This window comes from Cryphonectria parasitica, assembly GCF_011745365.1.
Source record: "Cryphonectria parasitica EP155 unplaced genomic scaffold M406scaffold_5, whole genome shotgun sequence".
NCBI lineage: Eukaryota > Fungi > Ascomycota > Sordariomycetes > Diaporthales > Cryphonectriaceae > Cryphonectria > Cryphonectria parasitica.
In genome coordinates this window covers 3,779,312-3,793,771 of record NW_024468913.1, presented here as the reverse complement: position 1 = coordinate 3,793,771, position 14,460 = coordinate 3,779,312, and the positions used below count along the sequence as shown (strand labels likewise).

The 14,460-nt window shown below is 52.4% G+C and overlaps 5 protein-coding genes across 5 annotated transcripts; 1 reads left to right on the top strand and 4 right to left on the bottom strand.

The window, feature by feature from the left end:
- Positions 1 to 3,684: 3,684 nt before the first annotated feature.
- Positions 3,685 to 4,354, bottom strand: M406DRAFT_356806 (DUF1687-domain-containing protein). The gene is made up of 3 exons (XM_040923529.1): positions 4,323 to 4,354; positions 3,918 to 4,244; positions 3,685 to 3,828 (listed from the first exon to the last, which is right to left on the bottom strand). Exons 1-3 carry the CDS (start codon positions 4,332 to 4,334, stop codon positions 3,745 to 3,747), a joined length of 423 nt encoding a protein of 140 aa, XP_040776063.1. The 5' UTR covers positions 4,335 to 4,354; the 3' UTR covers positions 3,685 to 3,744.
- A 587-nt stretch (positions 4,355 to 4,941) lies between these two features.
- Positions 4,942 to 6,679, bottom strand: M406DRAFT_61924 (uncharacterized protein; the record flags this gene model as incomplete). The annotated part of the gene is made up of 2 exons (XM_040924751.1): positions 4,942 to 6,557; positions 6,637 to 6,679. The coding sequence occupies 2 exons, from the start codon at positions 6,677 to 6,679 to the stop codon at positions 4,942 to 4,944; spliced, it is 1,659 nt and encodes a 552-aa protein (XP_040776062.1).
- Positions 6,680 to 7,157: 478 nt separating this feature from the next.
- M406DRAFT_259082 (uncharacterized protein) lies at positions 7,158 to 8,896 on the bottom strand (the record flags this gene model as incomplete). Its single annotated transcript, XM_040917276.1, has 2 exons — positions 7,158 to 8,671; positions 8,743 to 8,896. Coding segments are annotated over 2 exons (1,668 nt in total), but the record flags the coding sequence as incomplete, so codon positions are not given.
- Positions 8,897 to 11,195: 2,299 nt separating this feature from the next.
- On the top strand, positions 11,196 to 12,924 carry M406DRAFT_70403 (uncharacterized protein; the record flags this gene model as incomplete). Its single annotated transcript, XM_040925346.1, has 4 exons — positions 11,196 to 11,514; positions 11,593 to 11,615; positions 11,742 to 12,658; positions 12,702 to 12,924. The coding sequence occupies 4 exons, from the start codon at positions 11,196 to 11,198 to the stop codon at positions 12,922 to 12,924; spliced, it is 1,482 nt and encodes a 493-aa protein (XP_040776060.1).
- A 1,077-nt stretch (positions 12,925 to 14,001) lies between these two features.
- M406DRAFT_234134 (DDE-domain-containing protein) lies at positions 14,002 to 14,277 on the bottom strand (the record flags this gene model as incomplete). The annotated part of the gene is made up of 1 exon (XM_040915967.1): positions 14,002 to 14,277. A coding segment is annotated over one exon (276 nt), but the record flags the coding sequence as incomplete, so codon positions are not given.
- Between the last annotated feature and the right edge of the window lie 183 nt (positions 14,278 to 14,460).

The following is a 14,460-nucleotide window of genomic DNA, read 5'->3' as shown; positions in this document are numbered from 1 at the left end:
ATGTTGGGTGGAGGTTGCGCAAAGCTACCGTGCTGGATTGGGCCCTGAGGTTCGTCAGTGAAGGTACGACCAATGGGTTGCTCCGTTGGCGGTTGACTACGGAATGGGTTCGAGTCTCGACGGTCTCGGGTGTCGGACGAGCGCATGTGGCTCTGGACCTCGAACAGCTGCTTCGGCTGGCCGGTAGGGTTTTCAGAGGTGTTTGGAGTGTAGTGCTTCGAGAAGAGAGGATACCAAACTCGGCCCACCACTCCCAGATTCTTGATGGTCTTGTCCTCTTTACTGCATGCATCTTGGATAGCTCGAATCGCATCAACATCGTTCTGGAATGTGACAAGCGCCTGCGGTGCGCTCCTCTTGCGTTTGACAGAAACAGGTCTAAACTTGGCAAATTGCTTCATGAGGGCATTTCGCAAGTCTTGAGTTTCTATTCTGGTTGAGCCACGAAGCGCAATGAACAAACTTGTCGTAGCCTGAGCACAGCGTGGGCAAGGACACTCGTCAAAGGCGCAGGCAAACAGTTCTTCGTAACAGCGACCCTGAGCCCACGCATTGTTGCATTGCGATGTGACGCCGACATTGCCGTGCTCCGGATCAGGATCGCAGCCATTCGAAGGCGCACGACCCGAGGAGACATTGCTGCTACTACCCCTGCGGGCATCCTTCAGAGCGTAGATGGCGCCGTGGATCGGATCATCACGAACCTTGCGAGATCCAGTGGAGAGGACGCTATCACGACGGCCACCCATCTTCTTGTTGTGGTTTCTCTTGTCGCCAGGTCCTTCGAAACGGGTGTGTCCACCATTATGCCTCGGTGTTGGAGGGCCGTACCCATTTTCTTGGTACATGGGAGGGCTCTGCTTGGGAAGGCCTTGGAGAGGAGGTCCCATGAGGTGAGGAGGCATGCTTATTGGTGGTCCCTGTGGATGACCAAACTGAGGTGTGTCCATGTCAGGCGGTCGCGTAGGCATCTGGTTGTGGCACATTTCTAGAGGTCGTCCTCCAGGTGTCATGTCCCTACCAGAAGTAAATGGAGGACCGCCTCCCGGGTAGAAGCCGTGTGGACCAGAGAAAGGACCGGGAGGCGGCCGCATCATGGCATTGGGAGGACCGAAGGTTGACTGAGGGTGGTGAGGCGGGTAAGAAGAACGAGGCGGAGACGGCCCCATCATCGGCTGAGCTTGGCATGGCACTGTCTGGTTGGGGTGCTGGTGCTGGTGAGCGTCTGTCGGCGGACCCTGCTCCATCATTGGGCACAACTGTACAGAAGCAGGTTTGTAAGGCCCTTGCCATGAAGTCCGTCTCATATTCACGGCGGCAGGGACCTGGCTAGGCTCCCGTACCTGAACGTTCGTCTGTCCTGTCTCATACCTGTTTCTCATGACAGCAGGCGCCTCGCTTGCACAACGCTTCGAATTACCGGCTCCAGTGTTGTCAAACATGGGTTCTGGGCCTTGATCAGGGGCCGACACAATCGAGAGTGATCGGCCTTCGACTTGGAGCCGATCAGGAGAAGAGTCAGGGTTGAAGAACAGCTTGTCGCTAGAACCGTTGCTGTCCTTGCGATCACGAATGATCTCGGTGCGCTCAGATGTAGCCTGCTTGGTGACAATCTTTGGAGCAGATTCCTGCGGCTTCGGGGCAGCGTCTTGGGTCTTCTCAGCCAACTCGAGAGGGTTAGACGACGCAGAGCCGGTCAGGGTTTCGATAGCCTTGTTGGCAGTAGTAGTAGGCTCCTCGGGAATGCTAGTGAGGATGGCCGAAGGCGACGAGGTGCGACCTGTAGTAGGCTGGCCGATTGCCACTACAGGTTTGGCATTGGCACCACCAGAGACAGTTAGCGCTGCGCCTTGACGCTCATAAACAGGCAACGGGGTTGCCTGCTTCTGAGGCTTTGTGTTAGCAGCGGGCGTGACAGCAGTCAGCTGTGGCGCGACCTCGTTGAACGCGCCGCGAGACGCGTCACTGTTCTCAGCAACAGGACGGGGGAAGAATGGGTAGTACTGGGGGACATTGACCTGCTTGCCAGTGAGATAGATGTACTGAGAGATCAGCGCCTCGCGAGCCATGTTCTCCTGCTCCAGGTTGAGACCGTCCAAATCAAAGTTGGGCCAGTTCTGGAAGGCGATCGAGTTGACTGGGTCACCCACACCGTTCCACTGGCAGAGGGCCTGGCGATTGTAGTAGGCATAAGGGTGGTTGTAGAAGAAATCGTAGACGTAGGCATCAATGGCCTGCTTCCACTCCTGGCGGATCAAAGGCATTTGGTTGTGCGCGTGGGTCACGAGCATGTTGACCAAGTTCCACATGTTGTAAGCGCCATTCATCCAGAGAGTCATGCTGTCGAAGTACTCGTAGAGGTCCTCGAAAGACTCAGGGCGGACCAGCGTCTTCATTTCCTCCCAGTACAGTTCTTGGTACTTGCTAGCCTCGGCCGCGAGTTTCTCGTCGTTCCACTTGGTCAGCGTTCGATCTGGCAGCTTCAAGATGTTCTTCTCGAACATGACCGGCTCGTGTTGACCATTGTTAGTTGTCCAGCGACACTTGGCGAGGGGAGGCGGGTTACGATAGAAGCCCATGACGGGCTCGATCATAGTCATGCCGCCCTTCAGCTTCACGTAATTCCACTTGATTTTGTCATTCTGGCCACCGCCGTTGGGATGCGAAGACGGGTCTGGGACGCGAGGTAGGATGGAGTTGTGCTCCACCAGGTTACTGGTCTGCTCAGCCCAGCTGCAAGCCATTGTGTTGGATTGGGAGCAACTGATTGATGGGACAGCTGATAGACAAGCTGAGAGAGTGGACGAGAAGAGAGAGTTGCAATGACACAAAATAATTGTGATGGTACAGAGCAGAAGAAGATTTAAAGCTTGGTTGTTGAGACTGTGAATGCATTAGACACAGACAGTTGGAAGTGTGGTGGATGTGGAAGAAGTTGGAGATCTGGTTGGAACCTAGAGTCGAAATTGCAAAAATGAAGTGTGTGGGGGAAAATATTTGTAGGGCAGCCACTTCATATCTGGTGGAGGATGGATGTGAAGGAGCAGCTGCAGCTGTCGATACTGTGAGCCCCAGCCTGGTGAAGTTGCCTGCCTTCAAAATGATCGATTTCATCAAAGGGGTGGGTGGGCAGTGAATGAGCGTCGAGGTGAGCTGCAGCCATGCCTGAGATTTCCAGAAATCTCCTGAGATTGGCCCAGCAGTAGACGGAACAGTCAAAGCATGATGAGACTCAGGCAACTTCCCAGATCCAAGTCAGCGTCTTCTGTGTAGTCAAAGAAGAATTTGTAGACGACAGGGAAAGTGAAGTAGAAAAGATGCAGGTGGCATACCTTCAATGGGGTCTGAGCAGTCTCATTTGGTCTTTTCTGCGGCAACCAGTTTTATACCAGTGGGTTAGCCTCCGATCGTGACGGCCTGCCTCTGTATTCTTTCATGCCCTGAGACACAAAGTCACTATCGCTGCAGCCCATCACATGTACAACGCTGCCTAGAAGATCACAGCTTTGCAAGGTTGCTTTTCTGGTTAATCAAGAAGGAGTTGAGGGGGCATTTCAAGCTATGGCTGTTTACGGCCCTGTAAGAACGTGGATTGCCAGATAAGACTTTGAGAGGAAAGACACTGCAAGTGGGGTAGATGATGAAAATAAGGCAATTCACAACATTGCTTGACAGAAAATCGTTCGAGTGGAACAGAGGGGAATCTCATTTTGTACAGAAGTTTGCCAAGAGACTGTCCTGACTTTATTTAGGAAGCTGGTTCAGCATCTTTATGATCTTGGACTCGTCAGCGCCAGCAACAGCCTTGCCGTTGTTCCAGTCCACCGTCTGCCTCACGTTAGCATCCGAAAGTCGACCCCTCGATGGCTCAGCAAAAGGCTGGCCAGGAAAAGACAGGTGATAAGACCAAGACATACCACAGGCCTCTGGAAGCTCTCTGCGCTCTGCTTGAACAGCTTCATGGCCTCGCTCTCAGACGAGGCACCCTTGATTATAGAGCCAACGTTGTGCTTGCCTACGTACTCCAGGATGGTCTGGACCTGGTCGGAAGTAGGCGGGTCCTCGGTGATGTTCAAATCGAACTCGGCACGCTCTGGTGTTGTCTGAGCTGAGTGGTCGCTGGCCTGGTCTTCGGTGGCATGTTCGGCAGCATTGGCGGAGGCTTGCTTGAGGAGGGACGCAACTCGCACCGAAGCTGGGGAGTTGGCCTTGTGGAAGAGCGTGACGATGTCTTTGGTCTTGCGCTGTTCAGGAAGATTCAATTAGCTATTCATATGCGGTACAGAAGCAGCCAAAGCTGCAGGAGTCATAATGATACTCACGAAGCCGAACATGGTGGAGGATTATGCGATGTGGTAGAGAAAAAGATGTCGCTGCGAAATAAACGGGTGAGGTTGAAAATGGGTTGGGCCAATGCTGTCATTCCTTCCCTATTCGGATAGCTGTGGGCCAGGCTGTCACAGAGGGGAGTGGGAGCTATGGGCCCTTGGCAGGTGGGTGTGGGTGGGTCCCTTGCCAATGTTATCCCTGCGCCCTCCCTTCTGCACATCAAGCTTGCCAAACCATCTATACAGTTGTGCAGCATCTCAGTATTGATGACAATGCATATCGCCATGCAAACCAAACCCTAGGTTCATCCAAGTACAGAGCGAGATCTACGTCATGATACAGGATAATATCCATCACCACCTGGCATGTTTGAGCATCTTTGGCCTATGGTACTGATGACCAACCCATAATCTGTTCAATCCAAGAGCGCTGTGAGGATTGTGAAATTGTGGAGTGCTGTGGTAACGAAAGAGAGAGAATTTTGGTATTCTTCTTCATTGGAAGTCGAATATGTTTCCTGATATATATATTGGCTAAAACATATACAAGATCTCGATAGCACCTCACTCAGATACACGCAACGAACCCCTCTCTGCGCTCTCGGGCTCGGAATCAAGTGTACAGCCTCCCAAGAGAGTATTGCGGCGGTATATTTGCCAACGGCGTCACCTCCGGAACGCTCTTATACCCACCTCCCCGAACTTCTACTGTCCTGTTCGCAGCAGGAGGCATCCTCCTCACCGGCGCCAGTTCGCCTATTGCCTGGGCAATATTCAGCAGCCTATCCTCACTCCAGGGCAGACCCAGTATTTCCATGCCGATGGGCACTCCAATCGGCGCCTCTGCGGTCGGGCTCGAGAACCCAGCCGGCACAACCACCACTGGCGATCCTGTCAGCGCGGCGAGGATGCCGTTGCGTCCACTCTGGGACGGCGAGCCTACCCGAACGACAAGGTTCTTTTGTTCAGGGTAGATAAGAGCGTCGAGAGTATTGGTAGAAAATGTTGCTTGTAGCGTACTCGTGAGGTCCTGGATCCTGCGCTGGGCCGCGAGGTACGAGGCGTTGGACATGGAAGAGACGAGAGAGTTGTTGATGAAAGAGTACTGGAGAGGTAGGACCAGGAATTTCCCGCTGCTGTATATCTCCTCGAAGGTCGCTGGCCGGGGTCCAGAGGCGTTCTGCCCACTACTAAGATAATGATTGAGGCCCTCACGATACTCGAAAGCCTGGACATCCATCGCCGCGCTGATGGCCGTAGCATTGTAGATGGCCTCCGTCACATTCACGACCACAGCCCCCGCACCTTCCAGCTTGCTTACCATATCCATCATAACTCTATTCACTGGCGTCGTCTCACTCGAGTCGGTGTGGTTGAAGAAGCCTTGCACGAGCCCTAGCCTCAGTCCCTTCAGCCCCCCTTCCCTCAACAGCGCAGCAGTATAGTCTCTACCCACGACTTCCGGCGGTATCAAAGCCGTTGCATCATCGTCGTCGTCATACCCCACACCAGCCATCACCGTCAGCACAGCCGCCAGGTCGCGCACCGTCCTGGCCATAGCACCCACCGCGTCCTGCGTGAAACTGACAGGAATCACACCAGCCCTCGACAACAGCCCCCGTGTGGGCCGAAAACTGAAAAGCGAGTTTGACGCCGCCGGGCTGCGAAGACTGTTGACCGTGTCTGTCCCCAAGGCAAGCAGGGCGAGGTTGGCTGCCACCGCTGCCCCGCTGCCGCCGCTGCTCCCGCCTGGTGTGCGCGTCAGATCGTAAGGGTTGAGGGTCTGCCCGCCGAGAGAGGAGACGGCGAGGCCTTCGAGGGCGAGTTCGTGCATATTTGTCTTGCCCAGGACAATGGCGCCCGCCTCTTTCAGGGCCCTGATTGTCGGTGCGTCCTGGGTGGGCTTGTTTCCTGCTAAAGCGAGGCATGAACCGGTTGTGTCCATAGGCGTGACGTCGTAGTTGTCCTTGGCCAGGATCGGGATGCAGAAGAGCGGGAGGGAGGCATTGCCCTGTGCTATCTGGAGGTCCATGCTGTCTGCGATGGTGAGAGCGTCTGGGTTGAGGCTTGTTATCGCGTTGATGGTTGGGTTGAGCGCTTCTATGCGGGCGAGGTAGGAGCTGACTATTTCGCGGCATGTTGTCGTCCCGGTGGACAGGGCGTTGTGTATGCTGTCGATGGTCGCCTCGCGGATGTCGAAAGGGTCGTGGAGGGAGAATGCCTTACTTTCTATGCTGAATGCACACACGAGGATGGTGGCTCTTAATAGAGAGGGCAATCTTGCTGTTTGCATTGCCCTCATCGTGACCCATGAGGCCGCAAAAATGTCTGGAGATGCCGGTGCTTGTCATGCGCAGCCCACGAGGTCATGCTTTTGATGATTGACTGGTAGAGAGGATTCAACAGTAATAATACGTCTTGGATCAAATCATGTTTGGGAATTCTATATTTTTTATGATAAGAAAGTGTCAAGTTGGTCCGCTGAGTTTTGGTTGTTGCAGCATCGATGGATAACTCATGACTCCGCATTTGGCCGTTTGTCCTCGGGATCGGCACACCCAGGCACCATAATATTTGTCTATAGACTTCCTGATAAGAATTTTCCAACTTGTTGTAGACATTGTCATCATCATCGTTGAGTTTTACCGAACACCTTCAAGGACAGGGCAATCGACCTTTGATCCAATTGGCCAGTCAAATTCTGAATTGAATCAAATGTCAAGTTGCCGAGAGTGAAGAGCATAAAACATGGCAGAACTCAAATCTCGACGTCTAGAGCATTCCTTGATAATTTTTAAAACACAGGATAAAACCTTTGAGCGGGCAAAACTAAACATGAACATCGTCAAAATACAAACCATCGAGCACATCATTCGAGAACCGCTTCTTCAGATCCGCCAGCGTCCAGCCATGCGCCCTCCCGATCTCGCCGAGGACCTTCTTGAACTCGACAATCTCATCCCTGTAATCCACCTCCTTCAACTTCTCCACCCACGGCCTCCCCTCCACCTCTAGCCCAGCCCACTGCTTCGCCCAGTGCGGCCTCGCCCTCACCAGCTTGCCCTCGCCGTCTCTGTAGTTCAACCACTTGGCCAACACCCCCTCGGCATACGGCTTCCACAGATCTTTCGCATTCTCGAGGGTGAGGACCTCGATCGAGCATGTGCCCAGGCTGTTGCCCCTCTGCGGCGCCATGATCACCTCACTGCCGCCCATGATGCGCATCTCGAGCGGCATCCGCTGCGGGCAGGTATCGCTGTGTCGATAGCATTCCAGGATCGCATCCCACCAGGCCCTCCGCACCAGGTGCAAGTCTGGCCTGCTCGGGTTCTCCTTCATGGGCAGGAGCTGCATCTCGACCTCCACGTCCAGCACCCTCACGTTCTGGATCCCACGCTGGAAGTGCAGGGCGTCTGTGAGGTATGTCTTGACCGGCTTGTCCCAGTGTGGGAGCGCAAGCATCGCTGCGCGCGACAGCAGCGTCACGGCCGCCGTGTCAAGATCCACAGCATGGATGAGCTCGTTGATGACCTTGGAGTACTGCAGCACATTTAGCGTAAACTGGCTGATGAACATGAACAATGTCTCGGCCTCGTTGGGATAGTCAATCACGCCGGCTGAATCCTCCGTGGTGTTCCAATTGTTGACCCAAGAATTGTCGGCATAGGGAAACCAAAAGTACTCGACATAGTAGTCATCGGTGCAGTGTTTCTCAAAGGCCTCGATATCAGCCCTGCGCTGTTCAGGCGTGATATTGATCCTCAGGGCGGGCGGAATGTCCTCCTCCCGCATGTCGTCGGGCGGCGGGACAGCACGGGTCACAGGGACCTTCTGTGGGTTCATGAGCGCATAAGTCATAGGCTGAAACTCGAGCGTGAGGTGCGTGATCACACCCATTAGGCCGAAGCACCCGCTCGCCGCCCTGAGGTGCTCTGAGTCCTCGACGACGCGCAGCATACCGTTGCAATCAACATACTCAACCTTGCGGACGAGATCGCTAAGTGTCGGGTGCTGCCGCCCTGCGCCATGGCAGATGGGACCGTTCGTGCCACCGATGGTCATCTCGACCATGATCACATTGAGCGGCAACGAGTATTTGCCCTTCTCGACACACCAGCGCCGGAGACGCTCGTTTGTGGTGCTCACACCGATGCGCACTAGGGTGTTTCCTGCTACTCGAGGCGTGCCCTCGACAACCTCGATCGTTTCCAGCTCAGTCGGCTTAGCCTCGGGCAGGGCTTTGCTAAGGGCTGTAAAATTGGGGAGCTTGGTCACCTCGTGCAGTGGGAGGAGCGAGATTGTGATCTGTCCTTTGCGGCCGAAGATGGGGGCCCAGGAATGACCTGTTGATGAACACAGTCAGCAAATTTGATTATATCACAGCCTCTTCCAAGGATGAATCGGGACTACTCACGAAAACCAGCACATCTCACTCCCATGTCTTGTGACTTGGCGTACTTGACGATCTGCTGAATGCCATCCGGAGAAGTAGGAATGCACGTATATGCTGGGATGTATTCAACGTCCTGCCCCCAGTTCTGGAACGGTGCATCTTTGTACACCTCCAGAGAGGGTCAGCATGAGCAATACATGCGAGCTCGGTGGGCCGAAGACAAGACGAATACTTACAACGATGGAGCCTTTCTCGTGATGTCGGAAAGGCTCGACCAATTCATGCAGGAACTTCCGTAAAGGACTCTCCTTTTCATCCTCCACCTCCCACTTCACTGCGTCACCAGTGATTGGTCCGGCCACAATCGGATCGGTCTGAGACTTCATCATCAACTCGACATGTTCACGGACACCGAGGCTAGGTGCAGCTTTATAACCCCTGGAGACTTTCTCCACCGAGTCTCCATTCACGAAGCCGGCAATCCTTTCCTGCTCATCCGGGGCAAGCTTCTTCAACCAGTCCTCGTAGGTGAAGTCGGCCTCGGAGTCTCGGAAGACCTGGAGCAGACGGCGGTGGAATCCTTCTTTGTCGTTCTCGGTGCCTACTGGATTCTGTGCGTCGAGATAATCGTCCAAGAGGCTCTTGAGGCCGGGGAGCTTTGCTTCAAGACTTTGATTCCCACCAAGGCCGTCTTTGATGATGCCGATACGCTCGTCGACTTTATGAGTCCACGCTAGACTCGCCGCGGCCATGTTGCAGAGTGAGACTATGTGTCGCAAGGTTTCGTCTTCTTTTTTCTCTCTCACCGCTTCCGTTCGTTAGCAGATTCCATTATCAGGCAAGAGAAGGGAACGAGGAAGTAAATAATATATACGACCTGAAGTTGAGGTGTGGACCGTAACCATCTATGAGTAATGCCATAGTACAAGATAGCAAGCCCTACGCCTCATTTATCAGCTGATGGACACCAACTTCACGGCATCATCGTATTGACGTCCAATGGAACAGACCCTTACCAGGAGCCTTCGTCGAGCTGAGTCAGAAATCTTTCACCTGATGTATAACACCTGCAGATGTTCATGAAAATTCAGCATGATCTTTTTCCAACACAGCTCAAAGATGACCGTCATGCTTTGGCGCAAGATTTGTTGTCTGACCAGGCAGCAATTCTCGTGATATTTCAACGTCACTTGTAACAGTGATCGAAGCCAAGCCGGCGTTGCCGTTACCGTCATGCACGGGAGTACGGCTGATACACGGTACCCAAACTATATGTTGATAGTGTTTTGAGCTGCTGCCTCCTCGATACGATTTGACCAAACTATCTAGATGATAGTGCGGGAAAATTCTCGGCTGTGGCTGCGGCTGTGGTCGCAAACACAGAGTCATGCTTGGCGCCAACTCTGGCTGACTATATTTCAGATTCTTTTCATCATACGGAGGATGGAGACTTACAGGGACTTTCAATATCGCTGACTTCGAAAGGCCGGAAAGGCGTGCTGGTCAGCTGTGCTGACAGTCGGCCGCTCCATATCCCTGATCCAGCCGAAGGTTCGAGCCATCACAACAAAAGTTTAGAGAATCTAGCGAAACAAACTCCAATGTTCCCTTGACACTGTGATTGTTCATATGTCAGTGGTGTTTCAAGTTTCAATATGGCTGTTAAACAAAGTCAAGTGGCTGCTTTGGAAACGGTCATTGTACATATTTACTTTTTGTTCTCTCCACCGTGGTTATAGATATTGGGCAAATACATTGATCGTTACTTTTGATTCTTCTTACTGAACCATCTGCCGCAGCATTCACCATAGAAAGTTCCAGCTCATGCCCCAGTATTCAAGTGAACTTTGCATTCTATCTAACGTGTGCAGCTTTGGAGGCGAAAACGCAAAGGTAAATGATCCCAGGGGATGTGATCATAACTTTGAGTATTGGGGTGAAGCAGTCACTCTGGCGATGTATCTGAGAATGACGACCATGGAAGCGCGCCGCATTTGCAGCTGCACTGGACATGCTACCCAATCCACACACCGAACATCGGACTCAATCAGAAAAAAGAATCGGACAAGAGCTGTGTGTGGCCTATGCAGGGGTTGCCTCGCTGGTCTGTGGATAATACAACTTCAATCAGTACTTAAATGGCACGAGACGCATTTAACAGTATTCTTGGTGTGAGTTTTACTTTAGAATGGGAGTCAAGGAGTTGTGAATTATGCTGATAGTTACCATGGGTAAAGCAGACCTGCTCACTGTAAATGGAAACTTTACCGCTTCACTGAACGCGTTGTCCCCCACTGTTTCCAGGCTGCAGTTTTTGGGGTTGTATCTTTACTATATAGACACGCCCACCATTTCCCCAAGATATTCATCACTTTTCCTTTCCTCCAACTGCGCAGCCAGACTCTCCATACTGCACACATCCATCACGACCACATATTCTCTGAATCGGTTCTGCAAAATTAACAGGACTCACAATGTTGTTCTACATCCTCGCCATCCTCGCCCTCTTCGAGGTCGCAGAACGCGTCCTCCCCGTTCTGCCTCTCGCTATTCGTGTCCTGGTGGCTATCCTCATCGCTCGCATCTACCAGCAGAGCCAGCAGCGTATCACGGGCCTGAAGGAGGACTTCCAGAAGATGCAAGCACTGGCCCTATTTTACCATGACCAATACCACTGGCTTCGCTCCCTGCTCGATACGGGGTTTTGCGACCTCTTGATTCGACAGCTCGACACTGAGCCCGAACAGCCTTCAACCCAGTCCCTGCTCTATGCCTCCGACATTGAACCCACCAGTAATTGGATACCATTTCTTCCTGTCCCTACCCTCAAAATCTGTCTGTATAGATTCTAATGCTGCAAGCATATGACAGACGTCCATCAGCAACTCGCACTTGTCCGTTATGTGGCACGGTGCCAGAATGGCCTCACCACTAAGGCTCGAAATGAGATCTCCTCCCTCGTTGAGACCATAAGTGCCAGCTGCCAGAGCCTGATCATCTATCAACGGCACACACCCTAGGTTGGTGTGAGCCACGAGGATGAATTCCAGGCCCAAAGTCGCAGGAATATTCAGCTCATCGGAGATATCACCGTCGCCACCATTCAGCCCGCGATTTCCATCCTACCATGTGACGCTCTCGTCCCATCCCAGGCTTCTACCCAACTCGTCCTATCACTCAAGGCTTCCAATGACGAACTTTTGCTGATGCCACCGACGGCGACGAAGCGGGTCCGGGACAACAAATATGAAGACCGTCCTTCCAAGCGTCTGCGTATAGCCGCGGGTGATGACAACGACCTCGTTGTCGAATATCAAAAGCCTCATCTGGCCCCAATCTTCTTTACTCCGCCTAAGAAACACGCTCAGCAGCAGGTTGCTCCTCGTGCCCCGACCTATCACTTCAAAGCTTCGCCCGAGGCTTGGGAGGTCGGTCACGCAACCAAGCGCGCACCACCCAACGATTCTGAGGACCGTCCCTCCAAGCGGGCCAATATGTCCACGAGTGGTGACTTTGACCTCGTCGTCTATCACAGGCTGTTCGAGCGGCTTCTGTCTGATCGAAACCAACCTCAGCAGCCTCCCGCTCAGACTCTCAGCATAAAGAAGGAGACCGAGCCCGAGATCAACCATAACGCATCTATCGTCCTCGGGAATCGCGAGGCAGCCGAGGCAGAGGCCTGGATCGAGGACACGGCCGCCAAGGTGGAGCAAAGGGAGGACGCTGCGTTGTACGACATGCAAGACATGCTCGCGGCCATATCATCCATTTCCCTACACCAATCGCCCACCAACAAGGCTACAGCCAAGCGTTCCCACCGTAACATTGGAGATGGGATCGACAAGCAGGTCAAGAAGGCCATGCACACGAAGCAGCGGCGGCAGAAGAAGGCGGGTCGCACCAGCAAGCCCACGCCCAGGACAAAGGCCCTTAGGAGGTGGGCCCAGATGCTGAATGAGTGCGCACTTGGGCGCAACCAGTACCCCCCTCGTACGCTTCAACGTCTGTTACCAGAAGAACCGCAAGGCCGAGCATGTGGCCCACGAGGTCGAGCGCTACTTGTCCGAATACTTCGACTATGACCTCACGGCGCTTATGTCTCTCAGCGACGACTCAGACTCAGACGGTGACGTCGATATGCCCTGTATTTCTGTCCTTTCGCTGAGCGATTTGGACGAGGAGGGGGACACCGAGATGTTCTAAGGTGGCTTCCTGGGCGGCCATTTTCTATCCATCCGACTGAGGAACCAAGTCATCCACGATCAGGTTGACGATAACATAGTACCGCCTGGTGTAGACTGCTCTGAAGCAAGTGTAAAACATTGCACAAGATACTATTCCTGAACAGCCGAATATCATCCACAAACTGCCGTGAAATTGGCAAAATATGATGAAGTCTGGCCATCATAAGAAAACTTTACGAAAAGAAAATACAAAAACAAAAACAAACAAAAACAAGGAAACCAAAGGGAAAAGGAGACATCCGTATCAGAAGCAATCAGAGGCAAACTTTTCAGCCCTGGAATGGACCAATACTTTTCTGGCCGTGGACTGCATCGTCACCCTTCATGGCATCACCAGTCTGGTCATCCACTTTTGATTAACGGGTATCCCGAAGGACTCTCCCTAACTGTCTTCAATTGTTCATAGGATACTGTCTGACCCCCCCTTGCCGGACACCCGTACCCGCCGGACACTAAAATGCGAAATGGCCCACACAATTGCCACCTTTTCAAGTATATAGAAATAATTCACTTCAAATCGTATAATAATAATAAATATATCATCGAAATGATCTAAATTTCCTCATTCCAAATATCTAGTTGGCATACGGCTAGTCCGCCCAGAAGATCGACGAATTGGTGGTGAATCCTTACGTGGAATGTCTGCATTATCGTCCTCAGAGTCCTCCTCGTCAACCTCGTCTTGAACCTCCACAATATCCTCAGCAGGCAAATCCTCCTCTTCCTGGGCTGTATTGGCCTCTTCTCCAGCCGAAAGTGCCTCTGAAATAGTCATAAAGCGTTTGTTAGGATTGGGGATCTTCTTGCGCTTTCGGGTCTTCGAAATGGCCTCGTTCTGAGCCTTAAGGGAGGCATTTCGCTGTCGGAGCAAGATAACCTCAGCTTGGAGGTCTTTAAGGTGATTTGCGATCCTCCTCAACTTGCTGCGTTCGTTGTAGCTTCGGTCTCGGCCTATAGCAGTAATAAATTCATGGGAAATGGGCTCATTCTCCTCGTCCTTCTCCAACTCATCTGCTCCTCGTTTTTGCTTATCCTCCTGGATTTCCTCATGAGATAGGGCTTTATGGCGATTAATTGGATAGTTGCCACTATGTCTCCATCCTCCTTTTACTACTTTAGGAGTGATTGCTGCCCTGGCTGTGATGAGATACCGTAGAAAGTTGATCTTGTTAACAGGGGCTGAGTCTGTAAGATCTTGCAACTTTTGAAGTTCTTTCCGATAGGCTGCTTTCAGTACAGCAAATATGCCGTTATCTAGTGGCTGGAGGCTGTGGAAGGTGTATGCGGGGAGAAAGCAAAGGAAAATGTTATTCAAGTAGCAAGAAGCTATGAACTCCAGCTGTTTTATATCAGCACATTATCCTCGAGAAATACCACCTTGAGCTTCAAAAGATCTTAACTTACTGATGTATGGCTATTATAGCTATCTAGGATGAGGAGGATAGCCCGAGATATATCATTCTCACGGAGAATATTCATCTGAAGGAGGAAAACA

What these genes read in the sequence shown, in the direction of transcription:
- M406DRAFT_356806 (XM_040923529.1), bottom strand. An exon ending in AGAGCTTCCAGAGGCCTGTG is followed by an intron (nt 3,829 to 3,917) that starts GTATGTCTTGGT and finishes AACGTGAGGCAG; the next exon opens with ACGGTGGACTGGAACAACGG.